A 24,418-nucleotide genomic window follows, 5' to 3' on the forward strand; every position below is an offset into this window, starting at 1 on the left:
AGCTGGAGGGGGGGAAACAAAGGGTCTGTCTGTCTGTGTGATGCTTTTGCCGGGAACAGATCAGGAATGCAGACTCACAACTTCTGTAAAGTTAGTAAGTAATCTAGCTAGAAATGCGTTAGATTTCCTTTTGTTTAATGGCTGGTAAAATACACTGTGCTGAATGGAATGTATATTCCTGTTTTTGTGTCTTTTTGTAACATAAGGTTTTGCATAGAGGGATTCTCTACGTTTTGAACCTGATTACCCTGTAAGGTATTTACCATCCTGATTTTACAGAGGTGATTCTTTTATCTTTTCTTTCATTAAAATTCTTCTTTTAAGAACTTGATTGCTTTTTCATTGTTCTTAAGATCCAAGGATTTGGGTCTGTGTTCACCTGTACAAATTGGTGAGGATTTTTATCAAGCCTTCCCCAGGAAAGGGGGTGTAGAGCTTGGGAGGATATTTTGGCGGAAGACGTCTCCAAGTGGGCTCTTTCCCTGTTCTTTGTTTAATACGCTTGGTGGTGGCAGCATAGGGTTCAAGGACAAGGCAAAGTTTGTACCTTGGGGAAGTTTTTAACCTAAGCTGGTAAGAAAAAGCTTAGGGGGTCTTTCATGGAGGTCCCCACATCTGTACCCTAGAGTTCAGAGTGGGGAAGGAACCTTGACATCCTGAGTAGTCTTACTGAAAACAGTGTGGCTGAAATCCTTACCCCATTGAAATCAATAACTAACATCCAACCGACTTCAATGGGACGAATATTTCACCCCATGCCTGGTACTAAGCATTTGAAGGCAGTGCAGTCTGAAGGAATGAGCAGAGGGTTGGGAGTCAGGTGGTCCTGAGTTCTAATTCTGTTACTGTGTAGGTTTATGGCAGTAGTAATTAGCATAACCTTTCCGCTTCAGTTTTCTCCAGCTGTAAAAAGGGGATAATAACTACCTATCTCAGAAGGATGTCCTGAGAATTCATTTTTGTTGCCAATACAGTGTTTTGAACATGTAAAGAACTATAAAGATAGAACTATATGCAGTGTTGGGCTCAGGATATTAGAGGGACACGGTGGGTGAGATAATTTCTTTTGTTGGACCAACTTCTGTACTGACATGAAGAAGAGCTCTGTGTAAGCTCAAAAGCTTGTCTCTCTCACCATCAGAAGTTGGTACAATAAAATAAATTACCTCACCCACCTTGTCTCTATAAAAAGGCTAATTATTATTATTTATGGAACTAGGCCCATAATTTGGAACTTCCTGAGTTTTTCCCCTTGCAAACAGATTTCTTATTTGCACCTGAATGTGTTTTAACTATATCTTAAAATTTAGAAAACAATTAGAAGGGGTATCATGACCAATATTCATTTTCAGATTATCAAGTGCCAGACATTATTAAATATAAACATTTTAGAATGTACACATTGCCCATGAGTCTTCTTTTTTATTCAGTTTTATTTTCTGAAACAAATGTATAGCCTTCTGTCCTAAAATGTCTTGGGATCCAAAATACAAGAAACAACTCAAAGAAAAAGAGACCTTCGGGGCAACACACAGTGAATAAACATAGTTGAAAAACATTCTTAAAGCATGTCAGTGCAGTAGATTGCACAAATTTGCATCTGTATCTAATTATTAAAAGCAAAATAATAATAATTTAGTTGATTTAGTTGGGGATTGGTCCTGCTTTGCGCAGGGGGTTGGACTAGATGACCTCCTGAGGTCCCTTCCAACCCTGATATTCTATGATAATAATAAATCTGAGGATGCAGAGTCCCTGACCCTGTAAGAACTATTACTGTTAGAACATATCACTATTTCCTCCCCTTCCAAATCAAGCACTGATTTCTGCGGTGAAAAAAAAAGCTGCCAATCGGGAAAAAGGTCAAATGTTAAGAGGGAAAAATTGAAGTTCTTCGTTGATAAAAGAATAATTAGCATGAATAGCTCATTACAATAATTTATCTGTATTAACCTTACTTCTCTTTAATCGCCTCTCAGCAGGCACCCCGATTTATTAAGCTGAAGTAGTTTGGACAGCACCTAAAACGCAGACTGGGAGCTACGCTGCATATACTCAGCCACACGCGGTGTAGACTTGTCCAGCCATAAGGTAGCGCAGCTAAACTTTTTGTTTCTTTCTCGGAGAATTGGTGAAGCTCACAGCGCCCGGCACTTTAAGGAGAAGGAGATTTGGACCCCGCCCCTATCCGTGTTGGGAAAGGCTGGAGCAAGGTTCTAAAAACTTGAACGTGGCTGGATCTTTGCTGCTGTCCAGCAGCTAGCGTCTGGTGCCACCGGGCTAGGAGCCGCAGCAGCCCAAACACTGTTTGGATTTCTTGCGATCAGTCTGAGCGTTCGCAGGCAGAGCGATTCTCAGCCAGGACAAGCGAGTTCCCGCCGGGAAGGGCGGCATTGCCTTGCGCCGGCTGGCAAAGGGGCCGCGGGGGACCAACACCCAGGCGCAGCAACGCTTTGTTCTGTTCCCCGCCCCGCCGCATGCTCCCAAAACGCAGCACGAGCACCTCTGGGACCCGCCGCCCACACGGCGGGCTCAGCCAGAGCAGCTCGGGGGAGGAGCAGGAGGGGCCAAGGGCAGACAAGCGGGTTAGAGCGGCAGTGAAGGGCGCGTGCCGCACGGCAGGGCAGCTCCATTGGAATGCGGCCGTTCCCCCTGTTCTCGCGTGAGCTAGTGGTGTAGTCCAGACCGGATAGCGGAAGGAAGCGTCTGCGCAGAAAGAGCAGAGCCCCGCGCGTGGCTGGGCTGCGCACGCGCACAGCCGGTCGCGTCACTCGGTGCGTGCTAGTGAAGTGCCAAGTTTTGCTACCGTCTTTTTCTCTCCCGCTGGCGGCTGATCCGTTGGTGTCTGGCCCCCGCGGCTCGCGCCCCTGACACCGGACCATGGCGGACCCGCGCCTCAGGCAGATCAAAATTAAGATGGGCGTGGTGAGGCGGTGAGTGCTCGGGTGCGGCCCCCCTGACTCCGCTCGGCGGCCGTTATGCCTGGTGCTGTGTAGCCGCTTTAAGGGCGGAACCCGAAAGAAGCAGGGTCTGGGCGGCAGCGGCCCGGGGGCTCGAGGCCTGGCTCTGCCGATGGGCTGCGTTGGGTGGGGAAGGGCCCTGGGCGTCTCCTGGTGCCTTCCCGTAGGCTGGGAGTTATCCTGCCTCGCGGGGGGATCGCGTCCTTCGGGTTCGCTCAGGGCTCTGGCGGCCACAGTCGGGAAGTGCCATAGAGACCAGCGTGGAGACGCGAGAGGGATGAGGTAACGTCTTCTGTTGGGCCAGCTGCAGGGGGGCTGTGTGTGTCTGGACAGCTCGTCTCTCTCACCGGCACTAACCGGTATTACCTCCCCCACCGTGTCTCTCTGATGTCTTGGGACCAGCCCTGTAGACTAACTAGTTACTTCTCACTTTACGAAAGCGTATTTGTAAGGTGCGTTTTGGAGACATGGGTCAAATACAGTTCTGGTCCGTCTGTAATGCAAGACTGAACAGTTTCTCACTCTATTGATGGGCTGCCATTATCCTACCAGAACCCCCACTGCGGCTGAGTAGAACTAAGCTAGGAAGTTCTGTAACAATTGGGCTTTATCATTGCAGCTAATAGCCACTAAGCCATTACCTTCTTGTGCACAACCGGATCAAAACGTAGTAAAAACCAGCATTCCTCATTTTCCTTGAGTTGTAAATCATGTGTTCTTGTTTTTTGTCTTTTGTTGCTCTTGTTGTTTAGAGGCCTGCTACAAAACTACTTCGTTAGGTAGCATAGAGATAAGTCTTACTATGTGATTATAGCATACTTCTCAGACACACACAATCTTGTCCCTTCTATTCAGGGGAATCATGCCAGAATTTTATTAGCAACAAAAGTGTTTAAAGATGTTTGTCACTAGCATGGTTCTGATTCCAGTATGGACACCCAAAACTAAAGTTCAATGTTACACTGGTACCTCCCAGTATAGTCTATATCTCTATACTAAGAATTGAGACCAGGTCTCCTGTTTGGCTTGGAATTGTTTAATATTTAATTAAGTTCAGCTTTAAAAGTTTTAGTGTGATTGAACTGATATTTTCTCCTTCAACTGCCTGATTGCTGCTCTTCCAATGCAGAATAAATGGCTTTCAAATACAGACCTGTTTGATGTTATCTGCAGGGCCAGTGGTGTTTGAATAGTTCAGGAATTTTTGATAGATACAGGCTCAGAAGGCTAGTTGGTACAGTCAGCAAAAATAGCTTTCAGAGTAGCAGCTGTGTTAGTCTGTATCTGCAAAAAGAAAGGGAGTACTTGTGGCACCTTAGAGACTAACAAAGCTTATGCTGTAATAAATTTGTTAGTCTCTAAGGTGCCACAAGTACTGCTTTTCTTTTTGCAAAAATAGCTTGTGTGTTTGAATATATTGTGTACCTTGTGCCAATTCAGTCACACCACTCCATTAAAAATAATGGCCCTGCTAGAGGCAGGGCCCAGATACATTCAGGTGGCCACAACTATTACTACTCCTTTCCCCCACTTCATACTCAAGGTAATACCCTGTGTAGGCCATGAAACCACTGAAAGCTACAATAACACATTTAGATGACCACAAATGTTGTTTTAACATACCAATTGTCAGTCTTTTCTTGCAACTTGTATGGGAAAGCTAATAGTATTGCTGCCTCAGACATAATTTCTTCTAAGAATAGAACACTGAGATAAAGAAACCTCTTAACAAGTGAAAAATTGAGTTTTTAAGTGTCTTAAAGTGTGGTGTATGGCATTGGTGTCCAACCTTTTCAGCCTGATGGCTAAGTATATTTTTAAAAACATAAGGGCAACAACTGGTACTCTGGGGCAGATTCTCTGCCTTTTTCTGTTCCCATTGCAGTGCCCAGGCTACTTACTTTCTTGTCTTTATTTTTTTTTTTTTAAACTACCCTTTGAGTTAGCCTGCTCTATATTCTCCTCAGTGGTTGAGGTAGTTCATTGCTTCCCCAAAACTAGGAACGGAGATGAGTCATTTACTGTATAGCAATATATTTGCTGCTATTTGCTATGTAGCAAAGGCCCTCTGATAATGGGTATCCCCACTACTGCGGGTCATGCGGCAACTTGAGTTTCTAGTTTTATGGGATAATGCTATTTTGTGTGGCACTGGAACCACTTTCCTTTCTAGCCTGATCTAATTTTGTTATCTATTAACGGAAGAAGTTTGCAGTGGGATTGGGGAGAAATTTCGAATCCTTCACGTCTTAGGATGCATTTGATAACAGGTCAAGCTGTTGTCAGCCACCTTCTCTTACTTGTAGGTCATACAAAAACTGGGATTTGGTAATCATAAATGGTTAGACATACTAGATTTGTGGCTACTTCCTAACAAGTAATGCTTCTGTTTAGCTAACCTAAAAGGTTGCTTAATCACTTTAAAGCCACCTCATTCTCAATAAATCCATGCTCAACCTACCTGTGGCAGAGTGAGTGAATTAGTTGATTAAAAAAACTTTCTTAAATATCTTATATCCATTTCAGATTGGTAATGGTTCTAAAAACTACTGTGAACAAAGTATGTTAAGGGCATGCGAAAATAGCACTGACATTTGCCCATAGTTTCTTTCAGATTAAATGAAAGTGACACCAGTAGATTAGAATGAGACTAAGACAATTCACATTGCAACTGTGTTAGTTTAACTTTAACAATCTTTTAACACTCTTGTTTAAATGTAGCTGACATACCATAATTACAAATCTACAGGCCTTGATTATAGAATTTTACATCATGAACCTATGGGGAAAGTGTATTGATTTTTTTGGTAAAGCAGCCCTTTTAGAAATCGCCTTTCCAAAACTGTGGAATCTTCCCAAGTTTGTGTGCTTTTTGCCTGTAGCACTAATATTTAAACTGTTTTTTTTTTTTTTTTTTCTGAGGCATCATCACTGTCTTGGCCAGCTTCTTGATTCAGTCCTGTTAATTCTTCCTTTATTTGTTTTAAATACACAATTATATTAACCTGGAAGTTACAATAATAATATTTTCTTTTAAAATACAAACAGAAAATCATTTAAAAATGCTTTACTTAAAAAAATATTTACTTAACTAGTTTAAACTAGTTCAGGATCCCCACATTCAGGATTCTGTATTTTCCCCTAGAAGACTTTGATGTAATATATGGAGCATTTCAGGGAATGCAGATTCTGCTCTCTCTTGATAGTAGTGATAAAGTCTATTACTGACTAACAAAAAAAAGTTAAACATTATGTTAAAGCTTCATGTGGTCAAGGTATGTTAGTTAAAACAAAAGCATTTTAAAGTAAGAAATAAAATATGAAGGGAAGGGAAATAAGACTATATGAACTGTCTGAGTAAATTCACATGTATAAAATGAGTATCTCTTAAATCAGCCTCAATATCCATGTCCAGACTGTAGAACAAAAACCTTACACCCATCAAGCTTAAATCATTTATACTTCTAATACCGGTGTCAAAGTCTCTCAGTTCCCCCCTCACATATAACCTTCAGTCATCCTCTAATTCACTCACTTATTACCAGAGGTACTAATATTTTTGCCTTTTACTCTTAGTATACAGACTAGAGGCTCAAGTCTTCCTCTTCTCCCCCTCCCCCAACTGAGTCAGTTTGAACATATGCCTGCTTTCTCTGTGATTCATTTTTATACTTTATCGATGTATAGGGTTTTTTAAGTTTCAGGGAACACCAAGGCACATTAAAAAAACAAAATGTTTTTTGTATAAAGCAAAAGCAGCCAGAAGGGACAGGGGCACTGTTCCCTCAAAGCTATGCGCATGTGCACACGCACACAGATCCTAAACCCCGCACACACGACGAAACCCTGCGTGCACAAAAATTTGCACAGAAGCACAACAGTTTGCACAGAAGAAATTTTTTGCACACATGGCCTGTCAGAAATTAGAGGGAACATTGGACAGGGGGTGTGCCTTTTATTTATTCACTTACTTTTTTCCTGGTTTATGATGTACAGTATAAAGAAGGCCTAAAAACTGTGTAGGGTTTTCTTAAGGATTGTGTTTTTTTTCTCTTTTTTACCTTTGAACTCAAGAATATCAGTTCTGGCCTTGTTGAAGGATTTGTTTTTTGAGGGGGGGCATTCAAATGTGTCTCAGAAAATTAAATAGCCGTAGCTTGTTGAATCTTTAACAAAAGTTTTTCTCCAAAATACTAGTTAAATTACATAAATGTTATTCGGATTGTACTCTCTGGACTGCAGAGATGTTAGCATTTCACTATTTTTTCCAGTCATAAATCAAGCTATGTAGTAACTGAATTTCTAATGTTAAAAAAAAAAAAGAGGCAGGGGGATAATCTTTTAAAAACAAACACATTTCAGCCCTCCTTTCTACATCATAAAGAAGTTTTTTTTTTAAGTACCCCTTTTGCAGGTCATCTTTAACTTCAAGCTAACTAAAGGCAATTTTCTCATGTCTCTCTTTTAAAATATGGGGCCACTGGGGTGCCTTAGTGCTTCACAGCGTCCTTGGTTTCCCCTGTAATTTGAAATTGAAGAGCTATGCATGACTACCTGCTCCCCATAGCTCACTTAATATTGCTAAAAGAAAAGGAGTACTTGTGGTACCTTAGAGACTAACCAATTTATTTGAACATAAGCTTTCGTGAGCTACAGCTCGCTTCGTCGGATGCATCTGATGAAGTGAGCTGTAGCTCACGAAAGCTTATGCTCAGATGAATTGGTTAGTCTCTAAGGTACCACAAGTACTCCTTTTCTTTTTGCGAATACAGACTAACACGGCTGTTACTCTGAAACCTGTTAATATTGCTAGTGCACTAGCTCCTAGAAAGAAACTCGAGCCTCATTGGGCTAGGCACTGTATAAAGAGAACAGAGATGGTCCTTGCCCTGAAGTGCTTATGATGTAAGTATATCTAAGCCTTGCACTTCATCAGATCTGATGGCCTCTATGGGGTCTCTGATTTCCCCACTCCCCCCCACCCCCCCGCCTTGCCGAATTTAGGAATATTTAGCAGACTTACTGTTTTTCCTTACCCAGTGTAGTCTGTGTATATTTTTATATACATCTGTAAGGCTACACTAACTGTCAAAAGCATGCATTGTTATTCCAAAAGATAAAGCTAATCTTTGTAAATGTCTTTATTTTTTTTATTAGCCTATGCTTTAGATTGTAAAACTTGAAATGCTGTCATAGTAGAGGGACTCCTCTTCATTTAGCTCTGAAACACAATCTACTATTTAAAGGTTGCATTTCTTTGACAATGCTCTAACATAAACATACAGGTGTGGGGGAGATGTAAACTTTAAAAAAAAAAAATTAAAAAAAAATCAAAAACAAAACACTTCACTGCACACACTTCTCCAGAGAATGGGAGAACAAACACATGGCAAATGTTACTCACATTGCTTAATACAGTATTGAAAGACACTACAGTGATGAGTGTGCGGTATAAGAAACTATATGTCAGGGATGATCTAAGTATACTTAAACCTGCCTCAGTGGTGGGGTGAGAGGACTAAATGATCTTTTAAGGTCTTTTCCTGCTCTACATTTGATTCTGTATGTGGGGCTGGTAGGTGTCTAATATTAAAATTGCCGAACACTTCACGTTTAGAAGACCATGTTTTTAGAAACCTATAACTTTGCCAATCTTTAAGTATTCGGGATGACACTTTCCATGCCAGGTATCTGCCTCTGGCCTAAATTTTAATATTTTGTTTTATTGAGAGCTTCAGCCAAAATGGTTTAACCATTTCCAAGAACGAAACTGGTGAAAAATATATTGTTTCCCCCGTGGGGGGTCGGGGGGGGGGAAATCTGGTGACCTTTACTTTGGAAAGCTCTAGCATTCCCATGTTTTCGAACAGGGACTGGAAAACTGTTGGCAGCATGGAGGAGGAAGCTGCCTGCTTTGAATGCAGAGGGAAGAAGAGCCAGACCTGTGGGAGTTGGGAGTAAATTGGGACAAGGAGCCTGGGATTTAGGGAAGAGACTAGGATTGGAGGCCTGTGGGGCAAGGGTGAGGGGAATGGGAACTGGGTTGGGATGGGTACAGTGAGGCTGGGAAAAAGAGTCGGGGATGGTGGTGGAAGAGATAGCAGGATTGGATGAGGAGCCTAGCGAGGAAGATTGGGATGGTGAGCCAGTGGAGATGGGGGGGAAGTGGGTAGGAGGGATGGTGACCGGAGGCCACGGTGCGGAGAGAGGCATATCAGATGAGGAGCCACAAGGGGCAGGGGAAACTGGGACTGGGATGAAGAGCCAGGGATGGGGAAGAGACAGAACTAGGACAAAGACAGGTTGGAGGGGATGGGAAGAAGATCATGCTTGGGGCGGGGAGCAGGCAGAAGACTGCCCTCTAAAATCTGGATCTCACTGTTCTTGTGCTGTCAGCAAATATCTGTGAAATTCACTGGCAAAGTGTGTGTTTCCTCTCTAGGGCTGGTCCACACAGAGGCTGGCAACCTACTACTGCTATCAGTTAGTTCAAGTGGCAGAGATCTTTATAGTGGATCCAAGGGTTCCGGCCTTGCTGCTGATCCATTTTGGGTGTCAGTATGCTATATGATGTCTTTTTTTTTTTTTTTCAGTTTGCTTTTTTAAAAAGTTTAGGAAATTAAGTACAAGAAAACTGTTAAAAGAACATTATTAAGGTTGCAGAGTTAAGCGTTCATAAGTTATTAAATGCCAGTATTAAGGTTGACTGTGCAAATTTGCCCCCCTTGTGCCAATGCATTATTATAGTTTTTGATTATATGATCACATACAGTCTTTTCCACAAGCCCTCTGCTTTGTTCAGCGCACAGGATGGGATGCTCTGGGATGAATCAGGATTGTGTTGTGGGAGGAGGCTGTTGTTTGTGGGACCCTCACTTCATTTGTTGCTGAAGGTGGAAAGTGGTGAATGAGGCAGAATGCAAAGGATTGTGTAGTTGCTTACTAAGCAAGCACCATCCGTTCTGTGCACTGAATGAGGCAGTTCTTTGGGGAAAAATAGTATGTAACTATAAAAACTGTGTTATATTGCATGTGTAATAAGGGGGATGAATTAAGGTTGCTGTTTTCTCCAAGTTACTTCCACTGTTCATTGTATACCCAGTGTACTCGGTGAAAGTCCTGTTGATCCAGTATATCCAAAACAGCTTCAGTAATTTTATCATCTGTGTGATCTCCTCCCCCCCCCATGCTAAATTCTATTCTTACATTGGTAGGGGACAATCCAGGCTATGTGACTTAGTTTTCAAGCAACCACATTCTGTTTCATGTGTATTCAAAATGTGCTGGCAATCAAAACATTTGTTTTTTGAGATGGTAACTTGTACCTTGGTTTCAATGTCTTTTTAAATAATTGCATATCCTTTCAATGGTCCATCTGTTCAGCATCAAAACTGAGGAAATCCTTGAAAAAAATCTGCTGCAAGCTGGATGGGATCACTCAGCACGGCCAGAGGAGTGTTTCCATCATTGTTCTATTTCTGGAGACAACATTCTTCATTTGGCAGCTTCCATCCTTTCAGCTTCCAACAAGAATTTTAGTTATAAGCTAGGGACGCATCAATTAGAAATAACGGAGAAGGAAAAGGACCTTGGAGTATTGGATGATCATAGGATGACTATGAGCCGCCAATGTGATATGGCTGTGAAAAAAGCTAATGTGGTCTTGGGATGCATCAGGAGAGGTATTTCCAGTAGGGATAAGGAGGTTTTAGTACCATTATACAAGGCACTGGTGAGACCTCACCTGGAATACTGTGTGCAGTTCTGGTCTCCCATGTTTAAGAAGGATGAATTCAAACTGGAACAGGTACAGAGAAGGGCTACTAGGATGATCCGAGGAATGGAAAACTTGTCTTATGAAAGGAGACTCAGGGAGCTTGGCTTGTTTAGCCTAACTAAAAGAAGGTTGAGGGGAGATATGATTGCTCTCTATAAATATATCAGAGGTATAAATACCGGAGAGGGAGAGGAATTATTTAAACTCAGTACCAATATGGACACAAGAACAAATGGATATAAACTGGCCACTAAGAAATTTAGATTAGAAATTAGACGAAGGTTTCTAACCATCAGAGGAGTGAAGTTTTGGAATAGCCTTCCAAGGGAAGAGGTGGGGGCAAAAGATCTATCTGGCTTTAAGATTAAACTGAATAAGTTTATGGAGGAGATGGTATGATGGGATAACATGGTTTTGGTAATTAAATATTCATGGTAAATAGGCCCAGTGGCCTGTGATGGGTTATTAGATGGGGTAAGATCTGAGTTACCCAGGAAAGAATTTTCTGTAGTATCTGGCTGATGAATCTTGCCCATATGCTCAGGGTTTAGCTGATCGCCATATTTGGGGTCGGGAAGGAATTTTCCTCTAGGGCAGATTGGAAGGCCCTGGAGGTTTTTCGCCTTCCTCTGTAGCATGGGGCATGGGTCACTTGCTGGAGGATTCTCTGCTCCTTGAAGTCTTTAAACTACGATTTGAGGACTTCAATAGCACAGATATAGGTGTGAGGTTTTTTTTGTAGGAGTGGTGGGTGAAATTCTGTGGCCTGCGTTGTGCAGGAGGTCAGACTAGATGATCATAATGGTCCCTTCTGACCTAAATATCTATGAATCTATGAATCCTTCTTTCCAGAATACCCTCCATCTCCAACATCAGAAGATGCAGGATAAAGAGAAACATTTCAGATGCAGACCAATTCCAATATCCATTGCTTTACTCATCTTCTAGGCAAAAGATAAACTAGATCTTGTCTGCATTTTGCTTTCTTTCTTTTAGTCCATTTCCTTGCATCATGGGGTAGAATTATCATTGAATGCTAAGAGGCTGCTCAATTTGGCTGCCTGATCCAGTTCCACTCCAGGAGGCCAGCCAACCTCCCTTCACCATTCCTTTTTGGGGATTCCTCTCAAAAGATGCTACTTGTTGTAGACGTTCCCAGAAGTTGGGAATGGGTGACAGGAGATGGATCACTTGATTATTACTTGTTCTGTTCATTCCCCCTGAAGCACTGTGGCATTGGCCACTGTCAGGAAAACAGGATACTGGGCTAGATGGACCATTGGTCTGATCCAGTGTGGCTGTTCTTATGTTTATGTGGCTTCAGAAATCCCTGGCATGAAGAGAGGTGGATCTTTTGCTAAGGGCACTGCACAGTGTGGGTGTCAAGGAATCTTCATGTGCCCATAGTCAGACAACTGACTGATTTAAGCACACATGGCAAGCCTTAGGGGAAATCATGAAGATGTGCTTTTTTCAGTGTGTGGGAGTGCAGATAAACTGGAAAAAATCTACTGTGATACCTGTCCAGAAAAATCCTTTATTGGTTCTATCCTGAGCTCTACACAAGCCAAGGTTTTTCTTTAAAAGGAAAAATTTGTGGACTTTATGCTGAGCCAATGTCTGTCTGAAAATGAACTTGGGAAAACCAGTGATGATCTTGTTAGTACTGGTGAAGATAAGGAGTTACTGTCTCCTGAATATCTTTTTATACATTTTTTAGTCTCTATCTAACCAGGATGTAACTGGTGGCTCTCTAATGAAATGATGTGAAATTTCTACTTGGATATTGATATGATTTCAATACTAAGTGATTTTTTTATTTTTATGCACTGCTAGATTAGAATATTTAATATACTTTAATTCTTAAATTAGAAAATTCAAAATACTTGAATGATCATGCTGACAGTTTTTGAGTACAAGCGTCATTCTGGATCTGAATTTTTCTGTACTTCATTCAAGTTACAAATTGATTATCTGTCAGGCCTACAAATCAGTTAATTGCTTTAGGTTCCTAAACCATTGTTTTCTTTACTCCAGGAAATTTGACTTTCTTCTGAGCAGAAAGATTCTTCTGTATACCACAACATCTTTTATGCTGGTATTTAGGTTAGCTTGTATAAATATTTTAGGATTATAATTACGCTATATCTTGTGAAGACTACATTTTTTACTGTTTTATATCCTTTATTTATTATGAACCTTTGGGAAATCAAAAATAAAATAGGAATGTGCACTGGCGTGTGTATCAAGTTCAGATTAATTTTCTGGAATTTCACTTCAAACAAGTCTGTTTTTTCAGATCTGATTGTTAATTTTAGTAATATCTATGTTACAAGATGGTAATGTGAGTGGATATATTAAAATATTTGCTCTTTTCACCAGCCAACTAAATTGATTTGTGTGTCTCTGTTGTGGGATTTGAGATCAGTAATTTCTAAGAATTCTGTTATCTTTTTTTATTAGATTATTTGTAGTCTGTTTTGTTCTAGGTCAGGGGTGGCCAACCTGAGCCTGAGAAGGAGCCAGAATTTACCAATGTACATTGCCAAAGAGCCACAGTAATACAGCAGCAGCCCCCATCTGCTCCCCAGCGTCTCCCACCTGCCAGCAGCCCCCACCAATCAGCACCTACTCTGTCCTCCCCACTGCAATCAACTGTTTCACAGATGCAGGAGGCTATGGTGGGAAGAGGGGAGGAGCAAGGCAGGCTCAGGGGAAGGGGTGGAGTGGATGCAGGGCTTGGGGCAGAGCAGGGGGGTTGAGCAGTGAGCACCCCCCAGCAATCAGAAAGTTAACATCTATAGCTCCAGTCCCAAATCAGTGTCTAGGTAAGGAGCTGCATATTAACCTCTGAAGAGCCAGATGCGGTTCGGAAGCCACAGGTTGGCAACCCCTGTTCTAGGTCTTTTTCAAATGTGAGCTGTGTAAACGTGTATCTCATAATGGGCTGACTGAATGTTGGTGAACTTCAAGTGTGTGTGTGTGTGTGTGTATATAATATAAAAAAAGAAACCTTTCACAATTTGAAAGACTAATTTTTAATTTGGTGTATTGCTACTTTTTTACCTAATTGTACTGTTTCATAATGGAAAATATAAAAAGGAGGGGATGGGCATTGGAAGTCTTATTTGGTAATTAGGGACTTTGGAATGTAACTTCTTTCATATGTACAAACAAGGAGCTATATATTTTGGAGGGGAATGTTTGGGTTATTTTTTAAATATAGATGTCAAAAGGAATCTAAATTATTGGAACAGTAGTTGAAGAACAAAGGGGATAAATGAAGATACAGTTGAAGAAAATAGCTATATGTACTTGCTGTAAATTAGCTTAACGTTACATCTTGACTCTTTTATGGAATGACTATATAGGAAAACATGAATTCTATATAAATACAAAGCAGTTCACTGAAGAACATGGGAAAGAGGCATGTGCATAATGAATGTAAGTGGAAAACTAGATGTAAGATAGTTCAAGTACTGTAATACTGCAGGGGTCAGATTCTTTTTAAAGGGTTTTATTTGGAAAAAGAAATTCTTGTCTTTGAAATAATTTGGGAGAAACTAGTAAAACTTCACATTTTTTAAGATGGAAACTTGAGTGATATGAGAATAAACTAGCTTTAGTAACATGCTACATGTTGCTGGAATATTTTCATACTTAGTGTTCATCAACTAACACAGAACAGAATTTTCAATTAATAAGTTTTTTTAAAAAAGGCAAATAATAAAGATGAAACTCCAGTGATTAGTTGTATCTTAGTTGTTTACTTGGTGACTCTCAATGGCAGCTGACATTTTTTCCAGATACTTTACTAGACTGTAAGACCTGCTGGAATGTAGAATGAGAGACCGTGCTGAGACCTGGGTGCCAGTCACCTGAGTGTCCTCACTGCAGAGTTGAGGTAGCTACATTGCAGTTAAATACCTGCAGCTGGCCTACGCCACTTGACTCCAACTCACGGGGCTCAGGCTAAGGGGCTGTTTAATTGTAGTGTAGACTTTCGGGCTCAGGCTGGAGTGTGGGCTCTGGGACCCTGCAAGGGCTACACTGCAATTAAACAGACTATTAGCCAAAGTCCCACAAACCCAAATCAGCTGGCGTGGGTCAGCTGTGGGTATCTAATTGCAGTGTAGACATACTCTTAAAGGTGGTCTCTCTAGGTCAGAATTAAGGTACTTGTGAATTGGGGAAGCTTGCACAGCTGTTGTCCTTGAATAAATGGAGATCTTTACTTGCCAGTGTAGTCTCAGTTTTAATGCCCAATAAAACTGTCTTGTTTTCTCACAGTGTGGCAACTGACACATATTAATGTTCGAAAACTGCCCTGCAAAACAAGGGTCCACATGTTTTTTATTTTTAATTGCTCTGCAATTAAAAATGACTTGCATACAACTTGCCCATACCCAGAACACTATTACTTTGTTTTTCAGAAATGATATTTTTAAAAGACTACACTGAAGTGTAGACAGAACCAAGGGACTCTTTCTCGCCTTACTCCTGAGGGCATTCTGCACCAAAAAATTAAATTTTTGCACAATATTTTAAAATTCTGCAAAATTCAGCAAATTTTATTTGACAAATGTGGAGGCTCTAGCATGGCATTGGGGAGTACACTGCGTAGCTTCCCTCCCTCTCCCCGAGACATGGACTCAGTGGTGAGGCTGCATCCAACCTAGACACAGCGCAAGGACCAGGCCTGCCCCAGAAATATCCCAGAGCCCTGCCCCTCCATGCCAGGTGCACCAGGTGTGGGCAGGCAGGATCCAAATGTGGGGGAGATCCAGGTGTGGGTTTAGAGGGTTCTGTGTGGGGCAGTCTAGGTACAGGCGGCTCAGTGGGGGATCTTGGTGTGGGGGGATCTGGATGCACAAGGACTTGTAGAGGGATTCTGGGTGCAACGGTAATGGGACTCTGCAGGGGGGTCTAGGTGATAGTGGTTGGGGCTCAGTGGGAAGCGGGGGGTTGGGTTTGGGGGCTCAGAGGGAAGTCCAGATGTTGTGGGAGTGGGGCTCAGTTGGGTGGGGATTCAGGTGCAGCTGGATGGGGCTTGATGAGGTGAGGATCTAGGTGCGGCTGGCTTGTCGGGGTGGTGCAGGGGGAGTGGGGCTCTTTGGGAGGGTTCCAAATGGGGGGAGGTGAGGCTCAGCGGGAGGGTCTGAGTATGAGGGCGTCTGGATGCACAGGGGTTGAGTGGATGGGGGAGCAGCTCCCTCTACATAGATCCTTCCACTTGTCGCTGAGGAGCAATGGGTGCAGGAAGGAGAGTGTGCATAGCTTCCTGCAGTTGGGGGAGAAATCTGGGGGGTGGGTCTGACCTAGCCCCAGATGCTGTGCAGGGGAAGATGAAGTCCTGTCCTCCCCAGTCCAGCCGAGACTAGCAGCTGAGCCCGGCCCAAGATAGGAGCCACCAGCCGGGTCTGCCCCAGTGATTTATCTCTTTGCCTCACAGTGATTTACCTTTCTTCCAGCTGCCCTGAGCACCCAAAACATGGGGAGGTTCGTGTAACTGCTGTTGTAGCTTCCATTTGCTTCCCCATCAGAAAGTGATTTTTCTGCAGGGAAGCAAAGAAGTCTTGGAAGTTTTGGAATAGCCTTCCAAGGGAAGAGGTGGGGGCAAAAGATCTATCTGGCTTTAAGATTAAACTCGATAAGTTTATGGAGGAGATGGTATGATGGGATAACATGGTTTTGGTAATTAAATATTCATGGTAAATAAGCCCAATGGCCTGTGATGGGATATTAGATGGGGTGGGATCTGAGTTACCCAGGAAAGAATTTTCTGTAGTATCTGGCTGATGAATCTTGCCCATATGCTCAGGGTTTAGCTGATCGCCATATTTGGGGTCGGGAAGGAATTTTCCTCCAGGGCAGATTGGAAGGTTTTTCGCCTTCCTCTGTAGCATGGGGCATGGGTCACTTGCTGGAGGATTCTCTGCTCCTTGAAGTCTTTAAACTACGATTTGAGGACTTCAATAGCACAGATATAGGTGTGAGGTTTTTTTTGTAGGAGTGGTGGGTGAAATTCTGTGGCCTGCGTTGTGCAGGAGGTCAGACTAGATGATCATAATGGTCCCTTCTGACCTAAATATCTATGTATCTATGAATCTGTGAAAGTCTGCAGGGGACATAAATTCTGCGCATATGCAGTGGTGCAGAATTCCCCCAGGAGTATCACCTATAAGGGAGCAGAATAAAGATTTGAAAATGATCATAGATAATTTTAAGCACACTATCTGCACAATGTTTGCAAGTGACTTAGATATACAGGATGTAAGTGTTCAACTGTAAATTAGTTGAGGTTAGACTGTCACTGATTTATATTTTTTTATATTTATAAAGAAATGTAGTGATAGCCCATATGTTCTTTAATGTTCCTCTTAGGGTGGAGGTGAGATGTTTCTTTAAACTTTTGTTAGTCTTACTGCAACCCATTTTTGTGACTGAAATTAATAATACCTAAATGGAATTAAAAATGGAATTTCCACCAATTTTAGTATTAAATCCATATATTGTATAATATATCAAAGAACTAATAACACTAAAAATGATCTTGTAATAAAATTCTTACAGTTTAAAATGGAGTGTAACAATCAGTCTCTCTTGTTCTTTGAAAGACTTCTGTTGAAAATCTGGCCTCTTCAGACACCGTAATAATGTGCATGGTCTATGTTCAATCTCTGATGGCGTTAAGATGTTCTCAAAGCGTATGAAGTTTGGTTTGGTGACAGGTCATGGGCTTCTCGTTCTCCATGTAACCTGTATCACGTCTACCAGTCACTTTGTTGCTTCTGTCCTTAGAGTGTCTAATCACTGTTCCAAAGAGATCAGCTTTAGAGAAGACAGTATTATGCTTTCTACATTATGGTGTTTGTGTTTTAAAATACTACCTAAACAGTGAACTCTGGCATATTCAGCATATGTGCAGAAAACACAACTCTATCTCCATAATTCCGACATGAGTTCATTGATCTCCTTTCTGTTCTTAATTTCATCAGCATCTACGCACACTCTGAGAAGAAGTTAATATATGTCCAGTAGTGGACTCAGGTGCATTTCACTGAGCACAGATATGTTTCGCTGTTGTTTTTTAAATCAATAATTCAAGTTAAGGAAGGGCACTTACATTTTCCAGCTCTCAAAGTCAAAAGGTAAGCCAGAAACATGGAGACTGGGAGAAGGGTCGGAACCTGGGGGGAGCATGGGCTGTTATAGCAGGGATAGAGGAGAGACAAGACAGAACTGGGTGGGGGAATCAGATCAGTATCTTAGATGTCTGTATACTAACAGGAGAAGTATGGGGAATAAGCAGGAAGAACTCGGAATGCTTGTAAATAAACACAACTATGACATAGTTGGTATCACGGAGACTTGATGGGATAATATGCATGACTGGAATATTGGTATAGAAGGATACAGCTTGCTCAGGAAGGATAGGCAGGGAAAAAAGGGAGGAGGTGTTGCCTTACATATTAAAAATGTATACACTTGGACTGAGGTTGAGATAGAAATAAGAGACAAGACTTGTTGAAAGTCTCTGAGTAAGGAGAAAAGAGGTAAAAAAAACAAGGGTGATGTCATGGTAGGGATCTACTATAGACCACCAAACCAGGAAGAAGAGGTAGATGAGGCTTTTTTTTAGATAACTAACAAAATCATCCAAAGCACAGGACTTGGTGGTGACAGGGGACTTCAATTACTCAGACATCTGTTGGGAAAATAACACAGCAGGGCACAGATTATCCAACAAGTTCTTGGAATGTATTGGAGACAATTTTTTATTTCAGAAGGTGGAGAAAGCTACTGGGGAGGAGGCTGTTCTAGATTTGATTTTGACAAATAGGAACTGGTTGAGAATTTGAAAGTGGAAGGCAACTTGAGTGAAAGTGATCATGAAATGGTAGAGTTCATGATTCTAAGGGATGGGAGGAGGGAGAACAGCACAATAAAGACAATGGATTTCAAGAAGGCAGACTTTAGCAAACTCAGGGAGTTGGTAGGTAAAATTCCGTGGGAAGCAAGTCTGCGGAAAAACAAATGAAGACAGTTGGCAGTTTTTCAGAGAGACATTATTAAGGGCACAAGAACAAACTATCCCACTGCGTAGCAAAGATAGGAAGTGTGGCAAGAGACCACCCTGGCTTAACCAGGAGACCTTCAGTGATCTAAAACTCAGAGTCCTGCGAAAAGTGGAAACTCGGTTAAATTACAAAGGATAATATAAACAAATAACACAAATATGTAGGGACAAAATTAGAAAAGCCAAGGAACAAAACAAGATCAAACTAGCTAGGGACATAAAAGGAAACAAGAAAACATTCTACAAATACATTAGAAGTAAGAGGAAGACAAAGGACAGAGTAGGCCAGGTAATAAGGGGAAAGACAATAACAGAAAATGTGGAAATGGCAGAGGTGCTTAATGACTTCTTTGTTTTGGTTTTCACCGAGAAGGTTGGTGGCGATTGAACGTCCAACATAGTGAATGTCAGTGAAAATGAGGTAGAATCAGAGTCTAAAATAGGGAAAGAATTACTTAGACAAGTTAGATATCTTAAAATCACCAGGGTCGGATGAAATGCATCCTAGATTACTCAAGGAGCTGACTGAGGAGATATCTGAGCCATTAGCAATTATCTTTGAAAAGTCATGAAAGGCGAGAGGCATTCCAGAAGACTGGAAAAGAGACAAATATAGTGCCCATCTATAAAAAGGGAAAATAAGGACAACTCGAGGAATTACAGACCAGTCAGATTAACTTCTGTACCAGGAAAGATAATGATTAATTATCAGCAAATTATTGTTGCTATAATTATTATTAGCAAATAATTAAGCAATCAGTTTGCAAACACCTAGAAGATAATAGGGTGATAACAGTCAGCGTGGATTTGTCAAGAAGAAATCCTATCAAACCAACCTGATAGCTTTCTTTGACAGGGTGACAAGCCTTGTGGATGGGGGGGAAGCAGTAGATGGGGTATATCTTGACTTTAGTAAAGCTTTTGATATTGTCTCACATGACCTTCTCATAAACAAACTAAGGAAATACAGCCTAGATGGATACAACCCAACTAAAAGGTGGGTGCATAACTACTCTCTGGGAACGATTTTCCAACCAGTTATCAGTGGTTCACAGTCATGCTGGAAGGGCATAACGAGTGAGGTCCCACAGGGTTCGGTTCTGGGTCCAGTTCTGTTTAATTTCTTCAGCAATGATTTAGATAATGGCATAGAGAGTACACTTACAAAGTTTGCGGATGATACCAAGCTGGGAAGGGTTGCAAGTGCTTTGGAGGATAGGATTAAAATTCAAAATCATCTGGACAAACTGGAGAAGTGGTCTGAAGTAAATAGGATGAAATTCAATAAGAACAAATGCAAAGTACTCCAGTTAGGAAGGAACAACCAGTTGCACATACAAAATGGGAAGTGACCGCTTAGGAGGGAGTACTGCGGAAAGGGATCTGGGGGTCATAGTGGATCACAAGCTAAATATGAGTCAACACTGTTGCAAAAAAAAAGCAAACGTAATTCAGGGATATATTAGCAGGAGTATTGTAAGCAAGACACGAAAAGTAATTCTTCTGCTCTACTCTGAGTTGAGTAGGCCTCAACTGGAGTTTTGTGTCCAGTTCTGGACCCATTTCAGGAAAGATGTGGACAAATTGGAGAAAGTCCAGAGAAGAGCGACAAAATTTATTACAGGTCTAGAAAACATGACCTATGAGGGAAGATTGAAAAATTGGGTCTCCTGGTTAAACACCTGTCAGGGATGGTCTAGGTAATACTTAGTCTTGTCTTGAGTGCGGGGGACTGGACTAAATGACCTCTCAAGGTTCCTTCCAGTTCTATGATTCTGTGAAATATATGTACAAGAGAAATAATTCTGACTTTAACCTATACTTTTTTTTCCTGTTTTTAATAATGGTTACTATATAGATATTTCTACTTTTGTAGTAACTAAAATAGGGATGGAACTTGGAAAAATTGATTAAATGCAAATAAATGTGAATGATACACAATTAATTAATGAATCACTGACCATTATTTTTGAGAACTGTGGGAAATTGGGAATGGTAAATGTGCTATTGATTCCATCCCCACCCCTCAAAATAGTGTGGTGGTGGGGTGGGGGAAGTAAACCTGGCAATTACTGCATATTGTCTTATGCCGATACCAAGAACTAATATTAACTTTGTAAACATATAGAGAATGACAGAACTATGAACAACACATACTAGAGGATTATAAAGAACAAATCATGCCAGACAAGTCTGATAATTTTTGTCGATAGAATTTCAGAATTACTGGACAAATGGAATTCAATAGACATAAAATACCTGAATTTGATAAAGAATTTAAATAGCATCTCAATCTTATTTGAAAATCTGGTTGAAAAATCCCTTAAACAATAAGCATTGGGTTGGGAGGCATTGTACACTGGGTGCTGCAGAGACTGGTGTTGTACATTCTCATTTAAAATCTTGAACAACCTATTCAGTTTTTAAATTTGGAGATTTTGTAAATGCTTGTGAGACCAAAGAAATAATACAAAGACATCTCAAAGTCTGGAAGTTTTGGGCACATAAACATGGGTGAGATGGAAATATGCAAGTGGCGAAAATAATTTGCAACACAAAGTATTCAGTGCCGGAGAGATGCTTGGAAAGCAGGAATACTGAAAGAGATCCTGGAGATTTGTAGCTAATAAAATGTTTGTGGAATATGGCAATATAGATAAGGAATGAAATTTTTGGGCAGCATTGTGTCATGACCCAGAGAGGGGACAGCCTTTTTCTGTACATCAGTGAAATTGTTTCTAGAATTCTGTTTGGTTTTGATAACCTCAGTACCTGAAAAAGTTGTTACACTTGAGTGGAATTGAGAAAAGAATAACACATTAAGGAGCCAGAAGATTTGGCTTATTAAGCAAATACTAAAGAAGGAAAGCCAAAATTTTCAAATTTTGCCTGAAGTTAGGCACCTAAATAAGCATGACCTGCTTTTCAAAGATGCTGAGCACCCATAGCTCCCAATAAATACTATTGAAATTACTTAGATTGTAAGCTCATTGGCGCAGGAGCCATCTTTGTTCTGTGTTTTTTACAGCACCTAGCGCAGTGGGGTTCTGGTCCACAACTAGAGCACCTAGGCACTACAGAAATACAAATAAGTGTAACAGACACCATTGGTTTCCTATACAAGTTTTGCTACTCTCAGTTGAAACTATACAGTGGAACAGGCTTGCTGTTATCTCTAATGAAGCAGGACTTTCCTAGATCATTCTGCTCAGATCCAGAGGAATTTCTTCCTGTGCGAAAGCCATTCAGTTTTTTGTAGTTGCTGAACTTGGCTCAACCTTCAATAGGAACAGAGGATTTTGAAAGGCAGACTTCTCTCAGCAAATGTTTGAGGACTCAAACTTCTTCCTAGAATTAATTTGGAAAATTTCTCCTCTAGGATTAGATCCCTTGGAGGAAGAAATGGAGTTCTTCTGACATTTTTCCCAAATAACCATTTTGCAATGGTCTTTTGAGATCTTACCAGTAATAATTTTCAGTGTGGAAATAACTATCTAATTATACTTGTTCACTGATCGGCACGATTTACCTTTAGCTAATCATCGCACTAAAGCTTACTTTGATTTGCCATCTTTAGAGAATATTGTAATTTCAGATGTCTCACCAAAATTTGCAGGAAATGGCCCAACTTGATTATCATGCACATTGTGTAAAGAGTTGTCACTTTGGATGGGCTATCACCAGCAGGAGAGTGAATTTGTGTGGGGGGGTGGAGGGTGAGAAAACCTGGATTTGTGCTGGAAATGGCCCAACCTGATGATCACTTTAGATAAGCTATTACCAGCAGGACAGTGGGGTGGGAGGAGGTATTGTTTCATATTCTCTGTGTATATATAAAGTCTGCTGCAGTTTCCACGGTATGCATCCGATGAAGTGAGCTGTAGCTCACGAAAGCTCGTGCTCAAATAAATTGGTTAGTCTCTAAGGTGCCGCAAGTACTCCTTTTCTTTTTGCGAATACAGACTAACACGGCTGTTACTCTGAAACCAAAATAATGGTGGCATTAACAGCAGACTTGCCCTTAAAAGGGAACGCTAAACTTGCAGCCCTTTCTGTACCACAGTATGCGTGAACCAAATTAAAAACTGCAGGCCAGATAGCATTTGGACATTGAGACTTCAAAACCCATGAATTGAATATAAAGAATAAAAACTTCTTGATATTTTTTCCCCCCTAGAAGCTTCACTGCTTAGGTTCTGTTGTAGGCCTATTGGCCAAAAACAGCATAGAAAAGGGTTGTGGGGGTTTTGTTCTCTTCTCTCCCCTCCCCTCCCCCCCAAGTCACTCCAGCAACCTGAAGATGGTTCAGGAATGTCAGATTGCGGTGGTCAAAACACATTTGTACATAAGACTCTTGTTCTTGGACTCGTGCACTATTTCACAAGATCATGTAATTATTCAAAGGAAGGATCCTCCAGCTATTAAGCTACTCCCTTCCTTTTTACTCCACTTTCAAAACCAACAATCAGATTATTGGCCCCTATTAAATCTGCTGCCCACTGCCACTGAATTCTGTTCTCTTTTCATAGCTTACAGACACTCTACCAGAATAGCATAAGATCAGAAAAGAATCTTCAGTGAAAGACTTCTTCTGGACTTTTTAAGGAGGTACTTCCACAGTATTTTGCTCATTGGGCTGGTGAGATTTTGGCTTGATCAGGAGAGTATCCTCAACAGTCTTCCTGAAATAGTATTTTACAGCTTCCGTTAAGAATAGCAAAAAGAAAATGTAGGCAGCCTTAATGTTAGACAGGCATTTCATATATGCCTGAGGAGGTGAGTGAGTTTTGGGACTTGTTCGCTATATTTGGATCCTGTGTGATGAATAGCAACTTACTATTCCTCATTACTTAAGTGGTTTGGGAGGATTTCTGAATGGTCTCTTTGTTAATGCTGGAATTGCTTGAAATTGGTTCATCCCCATCTACTGCTTGTGTGGAAAGTGGCTAAGTAACGTTAAATTAAAAGAAGTTTAAGACAGCTTTTTGATCTTTCAGACTTTCTTCAAAGCCTAAAACAGACTTTGTGACCTCTCTTGAAGCAGCTAATGACTTCTGCAGATCCACATTCATGGATAATCATTTTGTTTCCCTCCTGTTTTCTTTGCCTTTTTGAAAATCAGGTGTGTCCAAACTATTACCAAAACATTAGCACTGTACCCTTTCTTTATTCTTTTTGTTGTAACTTCTCTTGCCAGTTTGGATTCCCCTTCAGATGTTTCTGCTTCTTGAACTTGTCATGAATATTCTGCATTCTTAAGTTTGACTGTACTGCTTGGAGAGATAATGTAGCTCTTTTGTCTGGCAAGTATCCTTTTCTAAAGCAGTGGTTCTCAACCTATTAATCATTGTGGGCTGCAGGTTGAAAACCACAGGAACCCCTCATACCACCACTATGCCTGGTGCCCCCAGCCCAGAGACCCCCTCCACAGAGTGGGGCCAGGAGTAGAGTCTTGACCTGACCCCTGCTGCCAACCCTGACCGACCCCTGTTTTGTGGGGCTGGGTGGTAGCCCCAGCCCGAACCCTGCCACCAACTCCGACCCCCGCTGTGCAGGGCCGTGCTGGAGCCCCGACCCCAGACCCTGTTGTGTTGGGGCCAG

General features: G+C 41.4%; 1 protein-coding gene across 2 annotated transcripts in view; it reads left to right on the plus strand.

The window, feature by feature from the left end:
• Positions 1-2,718: 2,718 nt before the first annotated feature.
• The window catches only part of TBCA (tubulin folding cofactor A), a 63,927-nt gene continuing 42,227 nt past the window's right edge, over positions 2,719-24,418 (plus strand). Inside the window, exon 1 of one of the 2 annotated variants that reach the window (XM_073344184.2) lies at positions 2,719-2,933. In XM_073344184.2, coding sequence (XP_073200285.1) covers positions 2,881-2,933 — 53 coding nt within the window. In that variant the 5' untranslated portion in view covers positions 2,719-2,880. Of the gene's footprint in view, positions 2,934-3,047; positions 3,243-24,418 lie in introns of those variants that run through there. The other variant, XM_073344183.2, reaches the window with a different exon arrangement.

Source organism: Lepidochelys kempii, chromosome 5 (assembly GCF_965140285.1).
Source record: "Lepidochelys kempii isolate rLepKem1 chromosome 5, rLepKem1.hap1, whole genome shotgun sequence".
In the NCBI taxonomy this organism is placed as follows: domain Eukaryota; kingdom Metazoa; phylum Chordata; order Testudines; family Cheloniidae; genus Lepidochelys; species Lepidochelys kempii.